This window comes from Mus musculus, chromosome 15 (genome assembly GCF_000001635.26).
Source record: "Mus musculus strain C57BL/6J chromosome 15, GRCm38.p6 C57BL/6J".
NCBI classification, from domain to species: domain Eukaryota; kingdom Metazoa; phylum Chordata; class Mammalia; order Rodentia; family Muridae; genus Mus; species Mus musculus.
In genome coordinates this window covers 86,308,197-86,329,159 of record NC_000081.6, presented here as the reverse complement: position 1 = coordinate 86,329,159, position 20,963 = coordinate 86,308,197, and the positions used below count along the sequence as shown (strand labels likewise).

At 46.3% G+C, this 20,963-nt stretch overlaps 1 protein-coding gene across 3 annotated transcripts in view; it reads right to left on the bottom strand.

Moving 5' to 3' along the window:
* Tbc1d22a (TBC1 domain family, member 22a) overlaps nucleotides 1-20,963 on the bottom strand; it is a 284,093-nt gene that overhangs the window by 169,344 nt on the left and 93,786 nt on the right. For all 3 annotated transcript variants that reach the window (XM_006520833.3, NM_145476.2, NM_001358062.1), the window contains one exon: nucleotides 17,319-17,433. In XM_006520833.3, the coding sequence (XP_006520896.1) occupies nucleotides 17,319-17,433 (115 nt within the window). The remainder of the gene's footprint in view (nucleotides 1-17,318; nucleotides 17,434-20,963) is intronic.

The following is a 20,963-nucleotide window of genomic DNA, read 5'->3' as shown; positions in this document are numbered from 1 at the left end:
TACAAATGGTTGTAAGCTACCATGTGGTGGCTGGGAGTTGAACTCAGGACTTCTCGAAGATCAGTCAGTGCTCTTAACCACTGAGCCATTTCTCCAGCACCATGAACCTATTTTCAAATCTGAAAATCAGCTGGAAATCTGCATAGTCTATACATGTTCCAGACCTAAAATATTAGAAGCCCATTTGGGAAGACTGCCCTTACCCCATCACCTGAGCCAATCACTCTGGGATGTAAGACAGCCTGAGCAATCATCTCCCTGGAATTCAGGACAGTGAGCCAAGCCCTCTGCCACTCACTGCCCATGGCCCTCCATATTCATGAGACCCTCACTTATGGATTCTAAAAATCACAGCTCAAGATCTCTGTCTGTACAGAACAGGCACAGCCATTTTCTTGTCATTATTCCCTGATCAATGCAGGAAAACAACTGTTTACAGCACATTAACATGCACGGTATGATGAGTCATCTAGAGACTGTTTAAAGTCTACAGGAGGAGGTGAAGGCTGCATGCAAATACTACGCATGCATATATGGATGTGAGCATCTGCAGACTTCACTGTCCACAGGGGCCCAGGAGCCAATCTCCATAGATGCAGAGGGACGGTGATTGCTCAGCAACCATCCTGACTAAAACTGAACCATCTCAGAATTGCAAATCCTGATGGCACATTCCATATTCACTGTGGACAAACCCCACCTGCCCAGGGCTCCTCACATACTCGGCTGCTGAGATGGAGTCATGACTCCAAATGAATAAGGTTCTGCTTCTTATATGTCCTAAGCACACTTCTTTTTCATTATTTTAAGGACTTACTACCTTTCTGAGGGTGCCAAATCCTTTTCTCTACAATGTACAATATTTTCACCTTTAGGTTTATGTATAGATGTGAGCCTTGGATGTCTTTGTCTCTGCATCTCCTCCTCCCCTTTCAGCAGTCAGCTATTTAGGAATGGCATCTATTACACCTGACCTGAAGACACCAGAAAGAAGGGATGCTCATGCAGTGTTGTTCTAAAATGCAATGTGACACTGCCTGCTGGAGGGTGGATGCTGACTGCCCTCCATCATTCATGGCTTAAGGAGGTGGCTACTAGTAAGTAGTGGAACCTTTCGGAGGCAAGGCATGGTGGGAGGACCCTAGGTCATTCAGGGAATGCTCCTGATAGAGTCATGGAACCCCAGACCATTTTTTAAAAAGTCATGGATCCTGTTCACATGAGGAACAAAAATTTTGCTAGTTTGCTTTTGAGTTAGTGATTTTATTTCCACTTTGTTGAAACAGAAAATTAAAGTAACACAGGTAAAGAAAGACAATGGCTGCCACCAAACACTGCTTACCAATATCATCTCTTCCCCCAGCCTCCGCTCCATTAACAGATCAAGAGGGAAGGCACAAGCAAGCTTCTATGTGCTCAGTACCTCCTGGAAGCAGAGGAAGCAGGATTCAAAAGAAGTGTTGGTACCAACAGAAAGCCCAGCAGGCAGCACTCTTCAGGCTCTTTCCTGGCCAGTCACCTCAAAGCTTCATGGAGGGTAACACTTCCAACAGGAAGGAAGGGCTCCCTCTGAACCTGGCATGAAGATGTTCCTAGTGCAGCATGGACCCTAGATCTGAGACAAGACTACAGCACAAACCCCCAGATAGTGTCACAAGCCCGGCCTAAGAGTCAGTCCTACAGAGGGGCTGGTGAGATGGCTCAGTGGGTAAGAGCACCCGACTGCTCTTCCGAAGGTCCGAAGTTCAAATCCCAGCAACCACATGGTGGCTCACAACCACCCGTAATGAGATCTGATGACCTCTTCTGGTGCAGCTGAAGATAGCTACAGTGTACTTACATATAATAAATAAGTAAATCTTTAAAAAAAAAAAAAAAAAAGTCCTACAGAGCAAACGTCCATGCCAGGAATCTGAGTCCTCTTCATGTGCTTCCCTTGATTGTGGTCCACCAAGGTGGATGAAGCTTGAGTTCTGAGGCCCTCGGGCCATACCAGGGGCTCAGTGCACCCTAGCAGCCTCAGGGACTTGCAAGCACCATGTGCTCAATGAGGAAGAGGGTGCTATGGCCCAAGGCTTTTAAGGATGCAGGCTGCAGAGTAATTAAGCACTTAGCACAGCATCCGACAAAGTGAGCTCGTTAATAAAAGCAGTTAAGCCTCCATCCGCAAAGCACTTACACCTTCAATAATCTCACAAATGGCTTCGCACATGAGCCAGAAATGAAGCATCATAACACCAGAATAAGAATTCCATAACAATCCATCAGTGCGCTGGCAGACATCTGTCTTCTCAGGTTGTCAGTTGAAACACAAAGTGACAAATCAGAACACAGTGAAAGGACCTCATAACTCAGGGGAATGCCTGTGACCCAACACAAACAAGGCCACACCTCAGGAGGAGCTGCTGGCAACTCCTGGGTAGTCACTACTGACTCCAAATCAGACAGGCCAGGAACCTCTGGAAGCACAAGGGCAAGGGCAAGTCCAGAGCCAGACATCTTCCTAAGAAGCCTTCACAGGCTTCCTTCCCAGAAACATCCATCAGAGGCTGCCACAAGGCAACCAAGATGGCGGCTACATTGCTACAAAGCTGCCCGCACTGACCAATCTTCCACTTCCTACTAACCCAGAACCAGAACATTCCTGCTGGGCACAGTCACTCATGTACCATGCCCAAGAGACTACCAGTCACGGATGTGCCTGCCCCACCCCCCGCCCTCAGTGTGTGTGTCTGTGTGTGTGTGTGTCTGTGTGTGTCACAGGAATGTGAGTATGGGAGAGAATACTAACTGCTGCTGCTGCTGTGTGTGTGTGTGTGTGTGTGTGTGTGTGTCACAGGAATGTGAGTATGGGAGAGAATACTAACTGCTGCTGCTGCTGCTGTGTGTGTGTGTGTGTCTGTGTCACAGGAATGTGAGTATGGGAGAGAATACTAGCTGCTGCTGCTGCTGTGTGTGTGTGTGTGTGTGTGTGTGTGTGTGTGTGTGTGTGTGTGTGTCACAGGAATGTGAGTATGGGAGAGAATACTAACTGCTGCTGCTGCTGCTGTGTGTGTGTGTGTGTGTGTGTCTGTGTCACAGGAATGTGAGTATGGGAGAGAATACTAGCTGCTGCTGCTGCTGCTGCTGCTGCTGCTGCTGTGTGTGTGTGTGTGTGTGTCTGTGTGTGTCACAGGAATGTGAGTATGGGAGAGAATACTAGCTGCTGCTGCTGCTGCTGCTGTGTGTGTGTGTGTGTGTGTGTGTCTGTGTGTGTGTGTCACAGGAATGTGAGTATGGGAGAGAATACTAACTGCTGCTGCTGCTGCTGTGTGTGTGTGTGTGTCTGTGTGTGTGTGTCACAGGAATGTGAGTATGGGAGAGAATACTAACTGCTGCTGCTGCTGCTGCTGCTGCTGCTGTGTGTGTGTGTGTGTGTGTGTGTGTGTGTGTGTGTGTCACAGGAATGTGAGTATGGGAGAGAATACTAACTGCTGCTGCTGCTGTGTGTGTGTGTGTGTGTGTGTGTGTGTGTGTGTCACAGGAATGTGAGTATGGGAGAGAATACTAACTGCTGCTGCTGCTGCTGTGTGTGTGTGTGTGTGTGTGTGTGTGTGTGTGTGTGTGTCACAGGAATGTGAGTATGGGAGAGAATACTAACTGCTGCTGCTGCTGTGTGTGTGTGTGTGTGTGTGTGTGTGTGTGTGTGTGTCACAGGAATGTGAGTATGGGAGAGAATACTAACTGCTGCTGCTGCTGCTGTGTGTGTGTGTGTGTGTGTGTGTGTGTGTGTGTGTGTGTGTGTCACAGGAATGTGAGTATGGGAGAGAATACTAACTGCTGCTGCTGCTGCTGCTGCTGTGTGTGTGTGTGTGTGTGTGTGTGTGTGTGTGTGTGTCACAGGAATGTGAGTACGGTAGAGAATACTAACTGCTGCTGTTCTCCTAACCCTCTGAGTCACTGAGCGTCTGAGCTCTGGGCCATGCATCCTTGAAGGATACTACCATGTCTGTAAGCGCACATACAGATGAGCTCTCTCCAGTCAATCATGTTAGATCACTCCAAAGACAAGGGGAAATGGAAATCCCACAAATGGCTGAGGAAAATACGTAGTCAGTCATCTTTATGGTAAACCGCCCAGTAAATGCTGTCAAGATCTACAAATGGCTGCAGACATTGATTCAGTGGCACCTCTTCCAAGACTGAGTCAGTCATTCTTGGTGCCTCTGATACGACAATGAAAAAGAATACAAATGCAACTGAGAATACATTTATTCAAATACTGTGTATATTATCCACAACAGAAAAGAAGCTATGCATGTGTCCATCACTAGGAAACTACCAAACTAGGATCTTTCCTCACAAATAAGGGGCTCCAGTTTCTTTTTGCGATACAGTTCACATACCACACAATTAGGTTATTCAAAGGTATTCTTAGTATATGCACTAAATTAAGCAGTCATAATCACCATCTAATGTAGCATTTTACACCTCCAAAGGAGATCTGATTCATTCCCAGACAGTCCCACACCTACATCCTGGGTCTCCACACCTGCTCTGTCTCGGGCATTTCTGTTGTTGTAACCAAATGCCTGGCATGAAGCCTCTTACAAGGTTTACCATGGCTCAGTGTGAGAGTGCAGACCAGCACAGAGGACATGGTGGCAGAAGAGTGGGCCTTATGCCCACGCTATATCAGCAGTTAGAAAGCAGAAGACAGACAAGGGGTAGGTTAAGATTACAAAATCTCTAAGCCTGCCACCAGTGGCCCACCTCCCTTAGAAAGGCTCCACCTCAGAAACGTTCCACAACCTTCCAGAATGGTGCCAACTGCTGAGAGCAAGTGTTCAAACACAGGAGCCCGTGGGGACAGTTCACATTGAAGTCACAGCCCTTGTCATGGCCACCCTTGTCGTGGCTACCCTTTCTAAGGTGGATATAAAGTGCTGGCTCGCTGGGTCCAATTTGCCTTCCCTAATGATTAATGACAGTGACTATTTTTACCTGATTTTATTGGCCATTTGCAAATCGTCTCTGGAGAAATGTCCATGGAAACATTTTGTACTTTTTTTAAAGTGGGCCGTCTTACTGAGTTAAGAGTTCTCTGTACACACCAGGCAGAAGACTTTTAGCAGACTTACAATTTGCATACACTCTCCCTAATTGGCTTGTCACCTCATTCTTGACAGTATTGTTCACAATACAAAGCTATTCATTTGAGAAAGCCCCCTTTTTAATTTTGTGTCTTTGCTTCTGGCAAGACACCTGAGAAATCATGGTCTAACCCAGGTTGTGATGGCTGACCCCTCTTCTCCATCATCTCTTAAAGTCCCCTTTTCCCTTTTACTTACTTACTTATTTACTTACTTATTTATTTATTGAGACAGAGTTGTTGGACTTCAACTCAGAGATCTATCTGCCTTTGGCCCCAAGTAAGGGGATTAAAAGATGTGCATTGCCATGCCTGGCCTCTCATGACCCCTCAGACTTAGGTCTGTAGTCCGCCTGCTATTGTCCCGAGAAGGTTTACCCCTTCTCGTGAAGATATCCAGCTGTTCTAGGACCGTCTCTTCTAGTACTCCTTTGTAAAATATTTTTATCACCGAGCGTGGTGGCACTTGGGAGGCAGAGGCAGGCGGATTTCTGAGTTCAAGGTAAGCCTGGTCTACAAAGTGAGTTCCAGGACAGCCAGGGATACACAGAGAAACCCTGTCTCAAAAAATAAATAAATAAATAAACAAACAAACAAACAAACAAACATAAATAAACAAAAGAAAAAGAAAAAATATTTTTATCACCAAAGGTTCTGTCTTTTTCTATACCAAAAGACATAATCACTTCGTTTTATAGTCTTTGGTCTGTAGATTAAGGTAATACATTGATTTCCATACACTGAAACATTCTTGTAGTCATGGAATAAATTCCATTTCTCATATACAGAATCCTTTCTCCACTTTGCCACACCAGGCTTGCTAGCATTTGTTAAGGAATCTCTGTGTAGTTTTCTTCTGGCGGAGCCTCCTACCTGGCTCTGTTCATGGGGCAGTAATGGCCTCCAGTGGTAAATATAATCCGTTCCTCCCTCTTCTGCTTAAGAAACTCTTTGACACAAGCAGGTTAATTCTTTATCATACACATTGTCTTGGGGTTATGGGACTGTTTTAAAGATTACTAATGCAATTTCATATATATGTAAGATAGAGGTGTGTGTTATATCTGCATATGTATATGAGCGAGGGGGGAGGGGAGGGAAAGAAACCAACTTCCAGGGAGTGCCCGATGGGACTGTAGAGAAGAGCAAACCTGAAATCTAAAGGTATATAGGGCAGAGCAACTCAGGCACACACTTAAAGAACCCCTGCTTCCTTGGCACGGCACTCTTTCTGGCCACAGCCTTCAAGTGCCCAAAAGGAGGAGGCCCACCTATACATTGGGGGTTATCTGCTCTACTCAAAGGCAACTGATTTAAATCCTGCTCACGGAATTCACATCTGCAGCAACACACACTGGTGTCTGACCATCATCCTGGCTACACCGAATCAGCCAACGCAGCTTGACTACCAGTGCCTTGCACAGAATTCCTCCATTCTGAACTTACTTTGCAGGGTTACTCGTGAAATCCCCTTGGTGCTCTGCATCTCTGAAATCACCCAGTGTCACCTGCCTGCTTGAGTGTTTCCCTCTCTCCCTTCCACTCTTTCTCGGACCTGCTCTGGGCAGCTAAAGCTGTGGGGACCTTCTCTGGCCTGCTGTCTGTCCATTTCACTTGCTCCCCTCCTCTGTCTGCTCTTCCAGTGTCAGCAATTGTGCTAACAGCTGGAGACCGCGTCTGAGTGCGGTCAGCCCACTGTGGGTAGAGCCCTGCTGCACCTCCAGGTTCTGCATCTATTTTCACCTTCTTCATCTCTCAGGGGCTTCTTGTGTCCTGAGTTCTAAAGTTTCCAATTTTTTCAGATGCTCACTGATTTCTGCTCTGATGCTACTGTGAAGAAGAACACAGCATGCCTAATTTGCACAGGCTCACCCAGTGTTAGCACTTGTCCTGCATGAAGCAAGTGGCCCGTGCTCTGGAAAGGAGCACGTCCTCTGTGCTGCCAAGAAGTGTATGGTTCTTGCTGACCACCATCTTCCAGACCCTCACTGGTCTTCTGCTGAGTTTTCCTACCCACTGTGATAAGCACTATGCTACCAATTTTTTAAGCAATTTTTGCAACTGTTGAATGACTCTGTATCTGAATAGTAAAGAGACAGGTAATCCTGAAACAATACATACATCGTGGCTGCCACATAGAGCAGTGCACTGACAAGGCCTAAAAAAAACTCCAAACCTTCCAGTGACAGCCTCTGGCCCATGTGGCCACACTATGACCAAATTTGTTTTCCAATCTGTCAGCAGAAGCCCACTGCTCTGACATTTTGTAAATGTTTGTAAACTCACAGGCACTGGGGTTCACACCTGTCCGTAACACTCTACCCGCTCACGCCATGTCTGCACTTCCTCCTGGATGGCAACGGCCACAGAAGCTGCACTGTGCGCAGACGTGCCTTAGTGTGTCTCTGCAGGCTGCAGGCTTGGGAACAAACTGTGGACGGCGGCAGCAGCTTCCCACTGAGGAGCACGCCGGGAAGCCGGGCAGATGAACTTTGCTGCAGTCCAGGCTCACATCACACAGAGGAAAGACTGGTACACTGAGGGAAGACTGAAGGCCAGCAGGAGAGGACACACTTCTGAAACTGACGCTGAGTGAGAGGCCTCAGCAGCATCCTCTTGCCGCCGTCCCTCAAATTCTGTGGCAATGCACGCTGTTGGGGCAACCATGCGTGTAACCCAGCCAGCGTCCAGTCCTCTGGCAGCACTGTGCTTCCTGGGTAAGCAGAGTGGTAACAGCCTGGCAGCACCACATACTTCAGCCATATTCAGAAACATCCGCTCCAGAGAGCAACGCTAAGAGCAAGCCGTACTGTAAGTTCTGACTTACACAAGAAACAAAGAAATAAATATTCTTAATGCTCATGGGGAAATGCATTGTTTGTTCTAGTCCCCTGCCATGTTTGCTTTCAAGAGTAATTTATGAGAAGATGACATACAGAATCAAATCAGCCTGAGATTAAACCTCCTGAGCGAGAATCCGCTGCGAGACAGTCTCCCTCGCGCAGAGCAGTCATCGTCATTCCTCCCGAGCGGCCAACCAGCATTCAATTACCCTAAGGGATCAGCCCAGAGTGCCTGGTCAAAATTGTTTCTAAATTGAAATAGCAAAGACGCGTGGGGGGAATGCATCTTTGTTTTTTGGGGTTTTGTGGGTTGTTTTTTTTTTCCCTCCTATACCCAAAATATTTATTTAAACTAAAATACATCCTCTGCTGAAAATGTGTGAACCAAGGTGATGGACTGATTTTTTTTAATTTTAAGCCAAATTTAACATTCTTGGACAGAATAAGATAGTGACTGTTTTAAAAGTACAGGATTTACTTAAAAACTATACCATGGAGGGGGTACTTAAAAAAATCCAATACCAGCAGAATGAGTTCACGAATTATACGACATTATCTCAGAGACCACCACATGCAGGAGGCAGGATTGAGAGTGAGGCAGGAAGACGTCTCAATACAACAGAGAAAGCTTATGTTACTACTGGTGCAGGCAGCGCACTGAGGACACAGGTACTGCCAACTGCAGTAATACAGGCATGCAGAAAAGGACTCAGAGCACCAAAATCACTATCGCCCACAAGTGACCACTAGCTGCCTATACAACAGGCCTGCTCCCATCTGATAACGTTTACTGAGTCCCAGGAACCTGAGTGACCCCTGAGCTATAGAGGAAAGCAGCCCAAAAGAGGTCTACCGACAGGATGGCACCACTGACTCTTTCCCTCCAATCTGTAATTCCAAAGTGATGACCCTCTTTCTTTTACATGAGCTTAAAAGCCCCGGATCTCAACTGCACAACAGAGAGCCATCGTAGGGATTCAATCCAAACGGAGCTGCCAAACTCCTATAGTGTACAGCATGACACCAACTTGCCCAGACCCAAGTACAAGGAAAAGGCCACCCAGGAGGGTGCATGTAAATGAGTTATAATAAGCCAATGGGTTCAGCTGCTTGCTTGCCTCCCATCTGAGCCAACTCTCCATGTCTGTGGTCTCTTGTAGTGATCTTGAAGATCATGCAGACCCTCTCCTGTCCTTCACTAAGAACTGCCTTCCTCAGAGCTAGTCCACAGCAGTGATTACCTGCTCCTCTTGAAACTTCTGAGACTTGCAGCCTACACACAGACCTTTCCTCAGCCTGCAGGAATATCAACTGTAGGCAGGTTAGCAAGCCTGGGTCATTCATCCCCTCCAATCAACAGCAGCTCAGGACATTCTCTATGAGAACGGTCCACCTCTCTAAAGCTCTCCAATACACTGTTATGGTCACCAGCCCATCCTTCCTGAGCCCAGAGTCTCTCCTCCACGTGGGGCTTTTTTTCTGAGTCCTATAGCTTTAAAAAAATTTTTTTCAACTTTTATTTAGTGTGTGTGCACATTCATATGTATCTTTGCTTGTGTGTGTGTGTGTGTGTGTGTGTGTGTGCGCGCGCACACGTGAGAAAAGGCCTTGCAAGAGCACCTCTGAGCCCAGGTCCAGATTGACTTGCAGAGCATAGTTCCTACCTCCTCTGATCACTGTTTCTCCTAGACAATTAACACCAGAGTCATGGCTACTCACCCTGTCTGCTAATAATCAGGAAATGCATTAAGAATCACTTGGGTCTTACAACATAAGATGGTGGTAAAGCACTTAAAACAAACTTATTTACCACATTAATCAAATGGCCCATTCAGCCTGAACCATCAATCCTCTAAGCATGTGGCTGAACTTCGCCATTGACTGAGGGCCACAGACAGAGGTCCTACAGCTCCAAGACCTTCAGGAGTACCCTTGTTACCTCTCAGATGGTCCTGAGAGAACAGAGATGCTAAGGGGTAAACAGTGGCTCTCCCTCATTGCTTAGCAATGACCTATGACAGAAGCAGCTCATTGACTGGATCTATTGACATCCTCAGAGTGACCTGTCCTTGATTGATCCCATCTCTCCAGATGACCACAAAAGGAAGGATCTGCAGCTGACTGCAGGCTAAAATGCCCCAGTCTATAACCACACAAAAACAAGGCAGTACCATATAAGAGGTGGTCGCATGATAAAAAATGGTGTCAATTTTAAACCAATGTTCAAACCGAAGAATGGCCCATCCTATGTGCTTAGTATGTTTTCGCACATGAATCAGAAAGTGCACACATCACTTATGACACATTATAAACTGCTCAAAGCAGGTGATGTCATATTATGGTTTGCTACTCTAATGTAAACAAAAGGAAAGGACACATGTGCTTCTCTAATGTAAATGAAAGAAAAGGGGCAAGAGGACTCAGTAAAGAAACTCGTTGCTAAGCCTGGCAAAATCCCCAATATCCCTATACAAGAGGGAGAGAAATGACTTCCACAGATTGTCCTCAGACCTCCACAGGCATGTATCTACCAAACAACTTACCTATACATACACACACACACACACACACACACACACACACACACACAAGCCAAAAAAAATGTGGAGATACAGAACTCTGAGTCATGGCACAGTCTACCTGTCACACAGCTAACTGGGTCTGCATGCGATCCACCTTCTCATGAAACAACGCTACTGTTGTCAGGGTCAGAAGACGCTGAAAGCCAACAGGAGCATGTCTGGTTCACAACTATACACAGAGCACTGTACTCGTCATACTCGAGCACATTAGCCCAGCCCTGAAAGCCAGTGCACTGAGGCCACTAGGAGAAACCAAACTCCCAACTAGGCTCATTGCTCCCATATATTATTTTAAAGTGGGATCCTGTCAGTTATGAGTATATCTACAGTGACTAAGTATGGATTTAAGGTGGTTTCTAAAGCTGGCCTCCAGGATAAGACTGCCCCTCTCCAGGACTAGTGAAGGCTACTCTTGGCTGTCAAACTTGACTACATCTGGAATTAACTAAAACCCAAATAGCTAGACACACCTGTGAGGAATTTTTCCTTAATTAAACCATTTGAAGTGGGAAGAGCCACTTTTTTTTTTTTTTTAATTTGTTCACTTTACATCCTGCTCACTACTCCTCCTCCTGGTCACCTCCTCCCACAATCTTTTCCCCACTTCCCTTCTCCGATCTGAGAAGGTGGAGCCATCCTCCAAGGTATCCCCCCACCCTGGCAGATTAAGAATCTGCAGGGTTAGGTACATCTTCTCCCACTGAGGCCAGACAAGGCAGCCCAGCTAGAAGAACATATCCCACAGTCAGGCAACAGCTTTTGGGATAGCCCCCCACTCCAGGTGTTTGGGACCCACATAAAGACCAAGCTGCAAATCTGCTACATGTGGGGGTGGGGGGAACCTACATCCACCCCATATATGCTCTTTGGTTGGTGGTTCAGTCTCTGAGAGCCCTCCTAGGGTCCAGGTTAGTTGACCCTGTTGGGGAAGATCCACTTTTAATCCAGATCTTTGAAGTAGGAAGATCCACCTTTAATCTGTGTCACATCTTCTGCTGGCAGCCTATATATGTTGGGAGCCGCCCCCACATTCGCCGTTACAAGATGGCGCTGACATCCTGTGTTCTAAGTGGTAAACAAATAATCTGCGCATGTGCCAAGGGTATCTTATGACTACTTGTGCTCTGCCTTCCCCGTGACGTCAACTCGGCCGATGGGCTGCAGCCAATCAGGGAGTGACACGTCCGAGGCGAAGGAGAATTCTCCTTAAGAGGGACGGGGTTTCGTTTTTTCCCTCTCTTGCTTCTTGCTCTCTTGCTTCTTGCACTCTGTTCCTGAAGATGTAAGAATAAAGCTTTGCCGCAGAAGATTCTGGTCTGTGGTGTTCTTCCTGGCCGGTCGTGAGAACGCGTCTAATAACAATTGGTGCCGAAACCCGGGACGAGAAAAAAAAACTCGGGACTGGCGCAAGGAGGATCCCTCATTCCGGAACCAGAACTGCGGATCACGTTTATAAAGGTTCCCGTAACACAGACTGTTGAGAAGGATTCAACTGCCGAATTCAGAACTCATCAGCTGGGGAACGACGGTGATAAAGTGTTCCCATAAAACAGACTGTTGAGAAGGATTCAACTGCCGAATTCAGAACTCATCAGCTGGGGAACGACGGTGATAAAGGTTCCCGTAAAGCAGACTGTTAAGAAGGATTCAACTGTATGAATTCAGAACTTTTCAGCTGGGGAACGAGGTAAGTCTGATCTTGAACTTTCTAAGGAAATTCAAGACAGTCTATCAGAAGTAAAGTGGAAAATGGCTTTACAAGTTATGTTTGGCCTTGAATTTTTTCTAGTGTTAGAAGCCCTTTTGTTCCTTTTCACATGTTATATAGTGGTTAAGATAGGGCTGAAAATTCTAGAGGAAATTCAGGACAAGCTATCAGAAGTAAAGCGGGGAGAGAGAGTAGGAACAAAAAGGAAATATGGTACACAAAATAAGTATACAGGCCTTTCCAAGGGTCTTGAACCCGAGGAAAAGTTAAGGTTAGGTAGGAATACCTGGAGAGAGATTAGAAGAAAAAGAGGAAAAAGGGAAAAGAAGAAAGATCAATTAGCGGAGGTCTCTAGGAGAAGGAGCCTGTGCTCTGAAGAAACAGACTGGGAGAAAAAAGCGGCTCATTATGAAAGAAAAGGATACCAGCCGCCAAGTAAAGTGCTAACTAGTCATTTAAGGAAAAAGCCAAAAGCGGCTGGCGAAGGCCAGTTTGCTAATTGGCCTCAGGGCAATCGGCTACCAGGTGCACTCCCGCCCTATGCGGAGTCCCCGCCCTGCGTAGTGCGTCAGCCCGTAGTGCGTCAGCAATGCGCAGAGAGGCAGTGCGCAGAGAGGCAGTGCGCAGACTCATTCATTCCCCGAGAGGAACAAAGGAAAATACAACAGGCATTTCCAGTCTTTGAAGGAGCCGAGGGTGGGCGTGTCCACGCTCCGGTAGAATATGTGCAGATTAAAGAAATTGCTGAATCGGTTCGTAAATATGGAATTAATGCTAATTTTACCTTGGTGCAGTTAGACAGGCTTGCCAGCATGGCACTAACTCCTGCCGACTGGCAAATGATTGCAAAAGCCGCTCTCCCTAATATGGGCAAATATTTGGAATGGAGATCTCTGTGGCGAGAGGCTGCACAGGCGCAGGACCGAGCAAACGCTGCTGCTTTAACTCCAGAGCAGAGAGATTGGACTTTTGACTTGTTAACGGGTCAGAGAGCTTATTCTGCTAAACCTGATAAGAGGTATCAATGGAAGGTCTTACCACAGGGAATGTCCAATAGTCCTACAATGTGCCAACTTTATATGCAAGAAGCTCTTTTGCCAGTGAGGGAACAATTCCCCTCTTTAATTTTGCTCCTTTACATGGATGACATCCTCCTGTGCCATAAAGACCTTACCATGCTACAAAAGGCATATCCTTTTCTACTTAAAACTTTAAGTCAGTGGGGTTTACAGATAGCCACAGAAAAGGTCCAAATTTCTGATACAGGACAATTCTTGGGCTCTGTGATGTCCCCAGATAAGATTGTGCCCCAAAAGGTAGAGATAAGAAGAGATCACCTCCATACCTTAAATGATTTTCAAAAGCTGTTGGGAGATATTAATTGGCTTAGACCTTTTTTAAAGATTCCTTCCGCTGAGTTAAGGCCTTTGTTTAGTATTTTAGAAGGAGATCCTCATATCTCCTCCCCTAGGACTCTTACTCTAGCTGCTAACCAGGCCTTACAAAAAGTGGAAAAAGCCTTACAAAATGCACAATTACAACGTATTGAGGATTCGCAGCCTTTCAGTTTGTGTGTCTTTAAGACAGCACAATTGCCAACTGCAGTTTTGTGGCAGAATGGGCCATTGTTGTGGATCCATCCAAACGTATCCCCAGCTAAAATAATAGATTGGTATCCTGATGCAATTGCACAGCTTGCCCTTAAAGGCCTAAAAGCAGCAATCACCCACTTTGGGCAAAGTCCATATCTTTTAATTGTACCTTATACCGCTGCACAGGTTCAAACCTTGGCAGCCACATCTAATGATTGGGCAGTTTTAGTTACCTCCTTTTCAGGAAAAATAGATAACCATTATCCAAAACATCCAATCTTACAGTTTGCCCAAAATCAATCTGTTGTGTTTCCACAAATAACAGTAAGAAACCCACTTAAAAATGGGATTGTGGTATATACTGATGGATCAAAAACTGGCATAGGTGCCTATGTGGCTAATGGTAAAGTGGTATCCAAACAATATAATGAAAATTCACCGCAAGTGGTAGAATGTTTAGTGGTCTTAGAAGTTTTAAAAACCTTTTTAGAACCCCTTAATATTGTGTCAGATTCCTGTTATGTGGTAAATGCAGTAAATCTTTTAGAAGTGGCTGGAGTGATTAAGCCTTCCAGTAGAGTTGCCAATATTTTTCAGCAGATACAATTAGTTTTGTTATCTAGAAGATCTCCTGTTTATATTACTCATGTTAGAGCCCATTCAGGCCTACCTGGCCCCATGGCTCTGGGAAATGATTTGGCAGATAAGGCCACTAAAGTGGTGGCTGCTGCCCTATCATCCCCGGTAGAGGCTGCAAGAAATTTTCATAACAATTTTCATGTGACGGCTGAAACATTACGCAGTCGTTTCTCCTTGACAAGAAAAGAAGCCCGTGACATTGTTACTCAATGTCAAAGCTGCTGTGAGTTCTTGCCAGTTCCTCATGTGGGAATTAACCCACGCGGTATTCGACCTCTACAGGTCTGGCAAATGGATGTTACACATGTTTCTTCCTTTGGAAAACTTCAATATCTCCATGTGTCCATTGACACATGTTCTGGCATCATGTTTGCTTCTCCGTTAACCGGAGAAAAAGCCTCACATGTGATTCAACATTGTCTTGAGGCATGGAGTGCTTGGGGGAAACCCAGACTCCTTAAGACTGATAATGGACCAGCTTATACGTCTCAAAAATTCCAACAGTTCTGCCGTCAGATGGACGTGACCCACCTGACTGGACTTCCATACAACCCTCAAGGACAGGGTATTGTTGAGCGTGCGCATCGCACCCTCAAAGCCTATCTTATAAAACAGAAGAGGGGAACTTTTGAGGAGACTGTACCCCGAGCACCAAGAGTGTCGGTGTCTTTGGCACTCTTTACACTCAATTTTTTAAATATTGATGCTCATGGCCATACTGCGGCTGAACGTCATTGTTCAGAGCCAGATAGGCCCAATGAGATGGTTAAATGGAAAAATGTCCTTGATAATAAATGGTATGGCCCGGATCCTATTTTGATAAGATCCAGGGGAGCTATCTGTGTTTTCCCACAGAATGAAAACAACCCATTTTGGATACCAGAAAGACTCACCCGAAAAATCCAGACTGACCAAGGGAATACTAATGTCCCTCGTCTTGGTGATGTCCAGGGCGTCAATAATAAAGAGAGAGCAGCGTTGGGGGATAATGTCGACATTTCCACTCCCAATGACGGTGATGTATAATGCTCAAGTATTCTCCTGCTTTTTTACCACTAACTAGGAACTGGGTTTGGCCTTAATTCAGACAGCCTTGGCTCTGTCTGGACAGGTCCAGACGACTGACACCATTAACACTTTGTCAGCCTCAGTGACTACAGTCATAGATGAACAGGCCTCAGCTAATGTCAAGATACAGAGAGGTCTCATGCTGGTTAATCAACTCATAGATCTTGTCCAGATACAACTAGATGTATTATGACAAATAACTCAGCTGGGATGTGAACAAAAGTTTCCGGGATTGTGTGTTATTTCCATTCAGTATGTTAAATTTACTAGGGCAGCTAAATTGTCAAAAAGTCTTTTTCAGTATATGTTACAGAATTGGATGGCTGAATTTGAACAGATCCTTCGGGAATTGAGACTTCAGGTCAACTCCACGCGCTTGGACCTGTCGCTGACCAAAGGATTACCCAATTGGATCTCCTCAGCATTTTCTTTCTTTAAAAAATGGGTGGGATTAATATTATTTGGAGATACACTTTGCTGTGGATTAGTGTTGCTTCTTTGATTGGTCTGTAAGCTTAAGGCCCAAACTAGGAGAGACAAGGTGGTTATTGCCCAGGCGCTTGCAGGACTAGAACATGGAGCTCCCCCTGATATATGATATATCTATGCTTAGGCAATAGGTCGCTGGCCACTCAGCTCTTATATCCCACGAGGCTAGTCTCATTGCACGGGATAGAGTGAGTGTGCTTCAGCAGCCCGAGAGAGTTGCAAGGCTAAGCACTGCAATGGAAAGGCTCTGCGGCATATATGAGCCTATTCTAGGGAGACATGTCATCTTTCATGAAGGTTCAGTGTCCTAGTTCCCTTCCCCCAGGCAAAACGACACGGGAGCAGGTCAGGGTTGCTCTGGGTAAAAGCCTGTAAGCCTAAGAGCTAATCCTGTACATGGCTCCTTTACCTACACACTGGGGATTTGACCTCTATCTCCACTCTCATTAATATGGGTGGCCTATTTGCTCTTATTAAAAGAAAAAGGGGGAGATGTTGGGAGCCGCCCCCACATTCGCCGTTACAAGATGGCGCTGACATCCTGTGTTCTAAGTGGTAAACAAATAATCTGCGCATGTGCCAAGGGTATCTTATGACTACTTGTGCTCTGCCTTCCCCGTGACGTCAACTCGGCCGATGGGCTGCAGCCAATCAGGGAGTGACACGTCCGAGGCGAAGGAGAATTCTCCTTAAGAGGGACGGGGTTTCGTTTTTTCCCTCTCTTGCTTCTTGCTCTCTTGCTTCTTGCACTCTGTTCCTGAAGATGTAAGAATAAAGCTTTGCCGCAGAAGATTCTGGTCTGTGGTGTTCTTCCTGGCCGGTCGTGAGAACGCGTCTAATAACATATATAAAGGACATGGAAGGAGGGAGCTTGCTCTTTTTGCCTGCTTGCTCTAATTCTTGCTAGCAAGTCCATCCTTCACTGACCTACTTCTTCAAAATTCAGGCATTTACTGAAAACCAATTGAGACATCTGGCCTCATGGGCTCAACAACTATTGGATTCTTGGACCCGGTAGACAACCATTGTTGGACTAGCTAGACTACAGCCTGTAAACAAGCCTAATAAATGCCCTTTCTGGAAGGATGGATGGATGGATGGATGGATGGACTCTTTAGAGAACCCTGACTAGCACCCTGCCATTCGTTAGGACTGTGATGTTGAGAGACAATTTTTGGCACTGGTGTAAATATTTAGTAAGCACAGCAAATCCACTGACGTTCACACTGGGTATCTAGGAGGCACGGTGTCATGGTGTGTGCCTACCTGTGTACTCGCAAATGAAGACCACGAAGAACGGAGTGACCAGGTCATTTATTCCCTGAACGTATCCACTGGCAGGGTGTCGGATTGCCCATATAAACAAGATCCTTTCGAAAATCTGAAAGAAAATGGAATTGGCAGTAAAACAAGAAATAACATGGTAGAAATTTAAAATGCACTCACGTTTTTAATTAAAATATATGCCATCAATATTTCTCACTGTCTCCAACACTAAGGCACAAGAACACATAGACACATCAATTCTAGTTTCTTTGCAGAAGTTCAACAATCCTAGCTTTTTATTGACTCCCAAGCACCATAGTGGTTCTACCAAACACTGGGTTCAGCTCTTCACCAGCACTCGCTTCTCGGCTCCTTGAAGACAGGTAGGTCATAGGGACACAGAGCAAACCAGAGCTTGGCAGACAATGGCTCTTTGCTCAGTGATAGACGGATGGGCAGGAAAGAGGGAGAAGGGGAAGGAGGACAGGAAGGAAAGAGGGATGCAGCACATGTGCTCCATCCGTGTCCCAGCAAGGGAAATGGATTCTTAACTCCCTAGAAAGTTATCTTCATCCAAGGAGACAAACGTAGGCACCCTGAGCCATGACTGCTGAATACCCTAGCTTCCTTCTTCCTCAGGACACTCATGCTCGGCTGATCCCTCCTCTTCACCATCTTTTATCCCGATCACTCTTCTCCATCTTCCCTCTTGAGATTAATCTTATCAAGGTACAGTAGATCGAGAGACACCACCCTACACATCACCCTAAACGTATGTATGCACACCCACACCGATGGCTTAAAGACCTTCCTTCCATCCATAAGCTTATCTCCCAGGTCTCCCCAAACTCTGGCCCTGCACCCACACTCTGTACCCTATCAGAGCCCAGCAGATTACATCTCCTTCCCACAGCCCTGAGGGCTTCTCCTCGCCTCTGGCTTAACTGCTCGTATTTGAGACCAGTTGCAAGCGCTCCTTTCTGCTCTCTCTGCTCTCTGCCCACCATCTTTATGGAAGAGCCAGCTACATTCTACCTAGTGACTCTCTGGTCTCCCTCCTTCCCACTGTCATTCTCTGGTGGCTCCTACTTGGAACTGGGCTCCAAAGCCTGACAAGGCCAGGCTTTACTGTAAGCTCTGCCCAGACTTCACCCAGGCAAGCAGCAGAGGAAGGCAGTGCTAGAGTGCTCACATGAGTGAAGGTGTTTTAGAACCTCTAAGTACACCAAATCTCGAAGAACCCGATGGCTGCACACTCTGGGAAGTCAGGCCCTTCCTACATCACCTACCATCCTAAGCATGATTGGGCTTGGTCTAGAGCCCTCAAAGCACATGAACCCCAGGATTTAAAAAAGAGAGGCCTAGAGCCTTGACAAGCAAAGCTTCTAATCCCAAGGCATGGGGTCTACCATTGGCAAACTCAGAGCCCACCCCCACAGCAGAACAGAATCACTCCCACTGCTCAAGTGAATAACAAGCCGCCGCCACCTGTAGCACAGCAGGCGCCAGCTCAATATTTGCTGAGTGAGTGACACGCTCATGCATATAGATTCATATACATTTTTCATCAGTCAACAGTTTCCTAGAGAGAAATGAATATTTAAACAAAGTTCAGAGGCTGGGGTACAGCTTACTAACAGAACACTTGCCTAGCATGTGTGAGGACCCTGCAACAATCACTAGCACCACCGAAAAACTGAAATGAAATAAAATACAAACAAGTTCAGAGGCCAGAGACATAGCTCAGTCAAAGGGCCGCCCAAGAACACATGTGAAAAGCCAGGGGCGGCTATAATCCCTATCATATAATCATATAAGCCTAGCAAGCAGGGCAGAGAAGGCAAATCCCTGCAGCTCACTGTCCAGCCTACCTAGGTGAATCTAAGAGTTTCAAGGTTAGTGAGACATGCTGGCTCCAAAACATAAAAGCAGAGGCAATAAGGGAAAGACACTGAGTGCTGAGCTGGGACCCATGCACACAAATACACGATACACATGCACGCGCACACACACACACACACACACACACACACACACACACGCATGCACACACTTCAAAATCAGAACCTCATCAGAGCCCCTCCCCCCACCCCCACCCCGTACACAGGAGACTGTCACAGCTACCCAGAAGCAGAGCTCCATCTGCTCACACCCACACAGGCAAACCAGACATATGCTGTGCCTTGGCCTTGCACACACCATGAAAGGCCTGAGAAGGCGGAAAAGACTAGGGCTAGCCTGAGCTCGTAAGACTGGTTCTAAGCTCAAGCCTCTGTCATTGAAACTCAAGGCAGACTCAGGACCACCCAATAGTGCCAGCACCTTCCTAGGAGGAACAAGGCAAACCAGTAGTAGCACAGAGGAGCCCAATTTGCAAATAAGAGGCCAATGCTTTCCTGTTTCTCTGCAGATACAACAGTGCTCCCCTGAAGGAGCCTCAAAGCAGGCCTCTGCCAGCTGCTGGTGACACAGCACACCCTGTCATTATACTGCACTTGAAAAAGCAGAAAGATCCAGAAATATTCCAGTTTCTTATGAGCAAAGGAAAGCTCACCGTTAGCTCAGCTGTTCACAGCTTAATTCCACCAGACCTCTCTCAGTGACCTGAAATTTCTACCTTACAGCTTTGTTTCTAGAACCACACAGACATAGGCTTCGGGAGTATAAGCCAAGACTGACGTCCAGTCAATGGGCAGTGGCTGGAACTGCAAAACCAGTCCTGATCCCTTGGTCACTTAATATCTATTGGAACTTCTTTGTCATAGCATCTGAAAACATTCTGGGGGATGGGGATACTCTTCATGGAGCCACAGCCCACAACTCCATGAAAAACCCTTGGATTTTTCTAGCAATTTGAACAGAAGGGTAGAAACAGCATGCTCACTTGAACAGGATGGTCTGTGGTGGCAGGATCAGCTTAGCAAAGAGCAGATGTAAGGAGAAGATCACACAGGTGCAGAATGTTAACTCAAGCTGAAGTGCTGTGGGGAAGCACAAATGATCCACCAAAGGGCATGATGTACAGCAGCCTTGGACCATGGATGTGCCTACTGGAAACAGACTGGTCTGAGAGGCCTCAACCATGAACACTCGCAGACATTACTAGCTCTTGGAATTCTGTTCACCATTCTTGATATCCATGTCTGTTGGAGGGGCTGCATTAGAAGCATCACAAACTGAACTCTTCCCAAAGGCTCATTTCGGAAAGTCTGAAATGAAACTCTTGCTGCCACATGTTCCCCCAGGTCTGAAGAAATCAAGAGCCTGGTTAGGGCTAGGTGGGTTATGTGCCTGCTGTGCAGAAATGAGGCCCTGAGTTCAGAATCCTAGCACCCACCAAAAAGAAGTCAAGTTCCGTGGAGAATGACCAGAATCACAGCACTGGGCGAGGGAGGGAGGGAAGGAGGGAGGTGGGGTTATCTCACAATTATCTATAACTCTAATTGCAGGGGATCTGATAGCCTCTTCTAGCCTTGGCAGGCTACTGCTTGCATGTGGTACAGCCAAACACTCATATACATAAAATAAAAATAAATCTTAAAAAAAATAAAGACAAAAACTAAGTAAACAAAGCATTAATTCCCTCCAACCCGATCAGCAAACACAACTCAAATTGGGAGAGTCCACAACACCTAACAAGCTGAC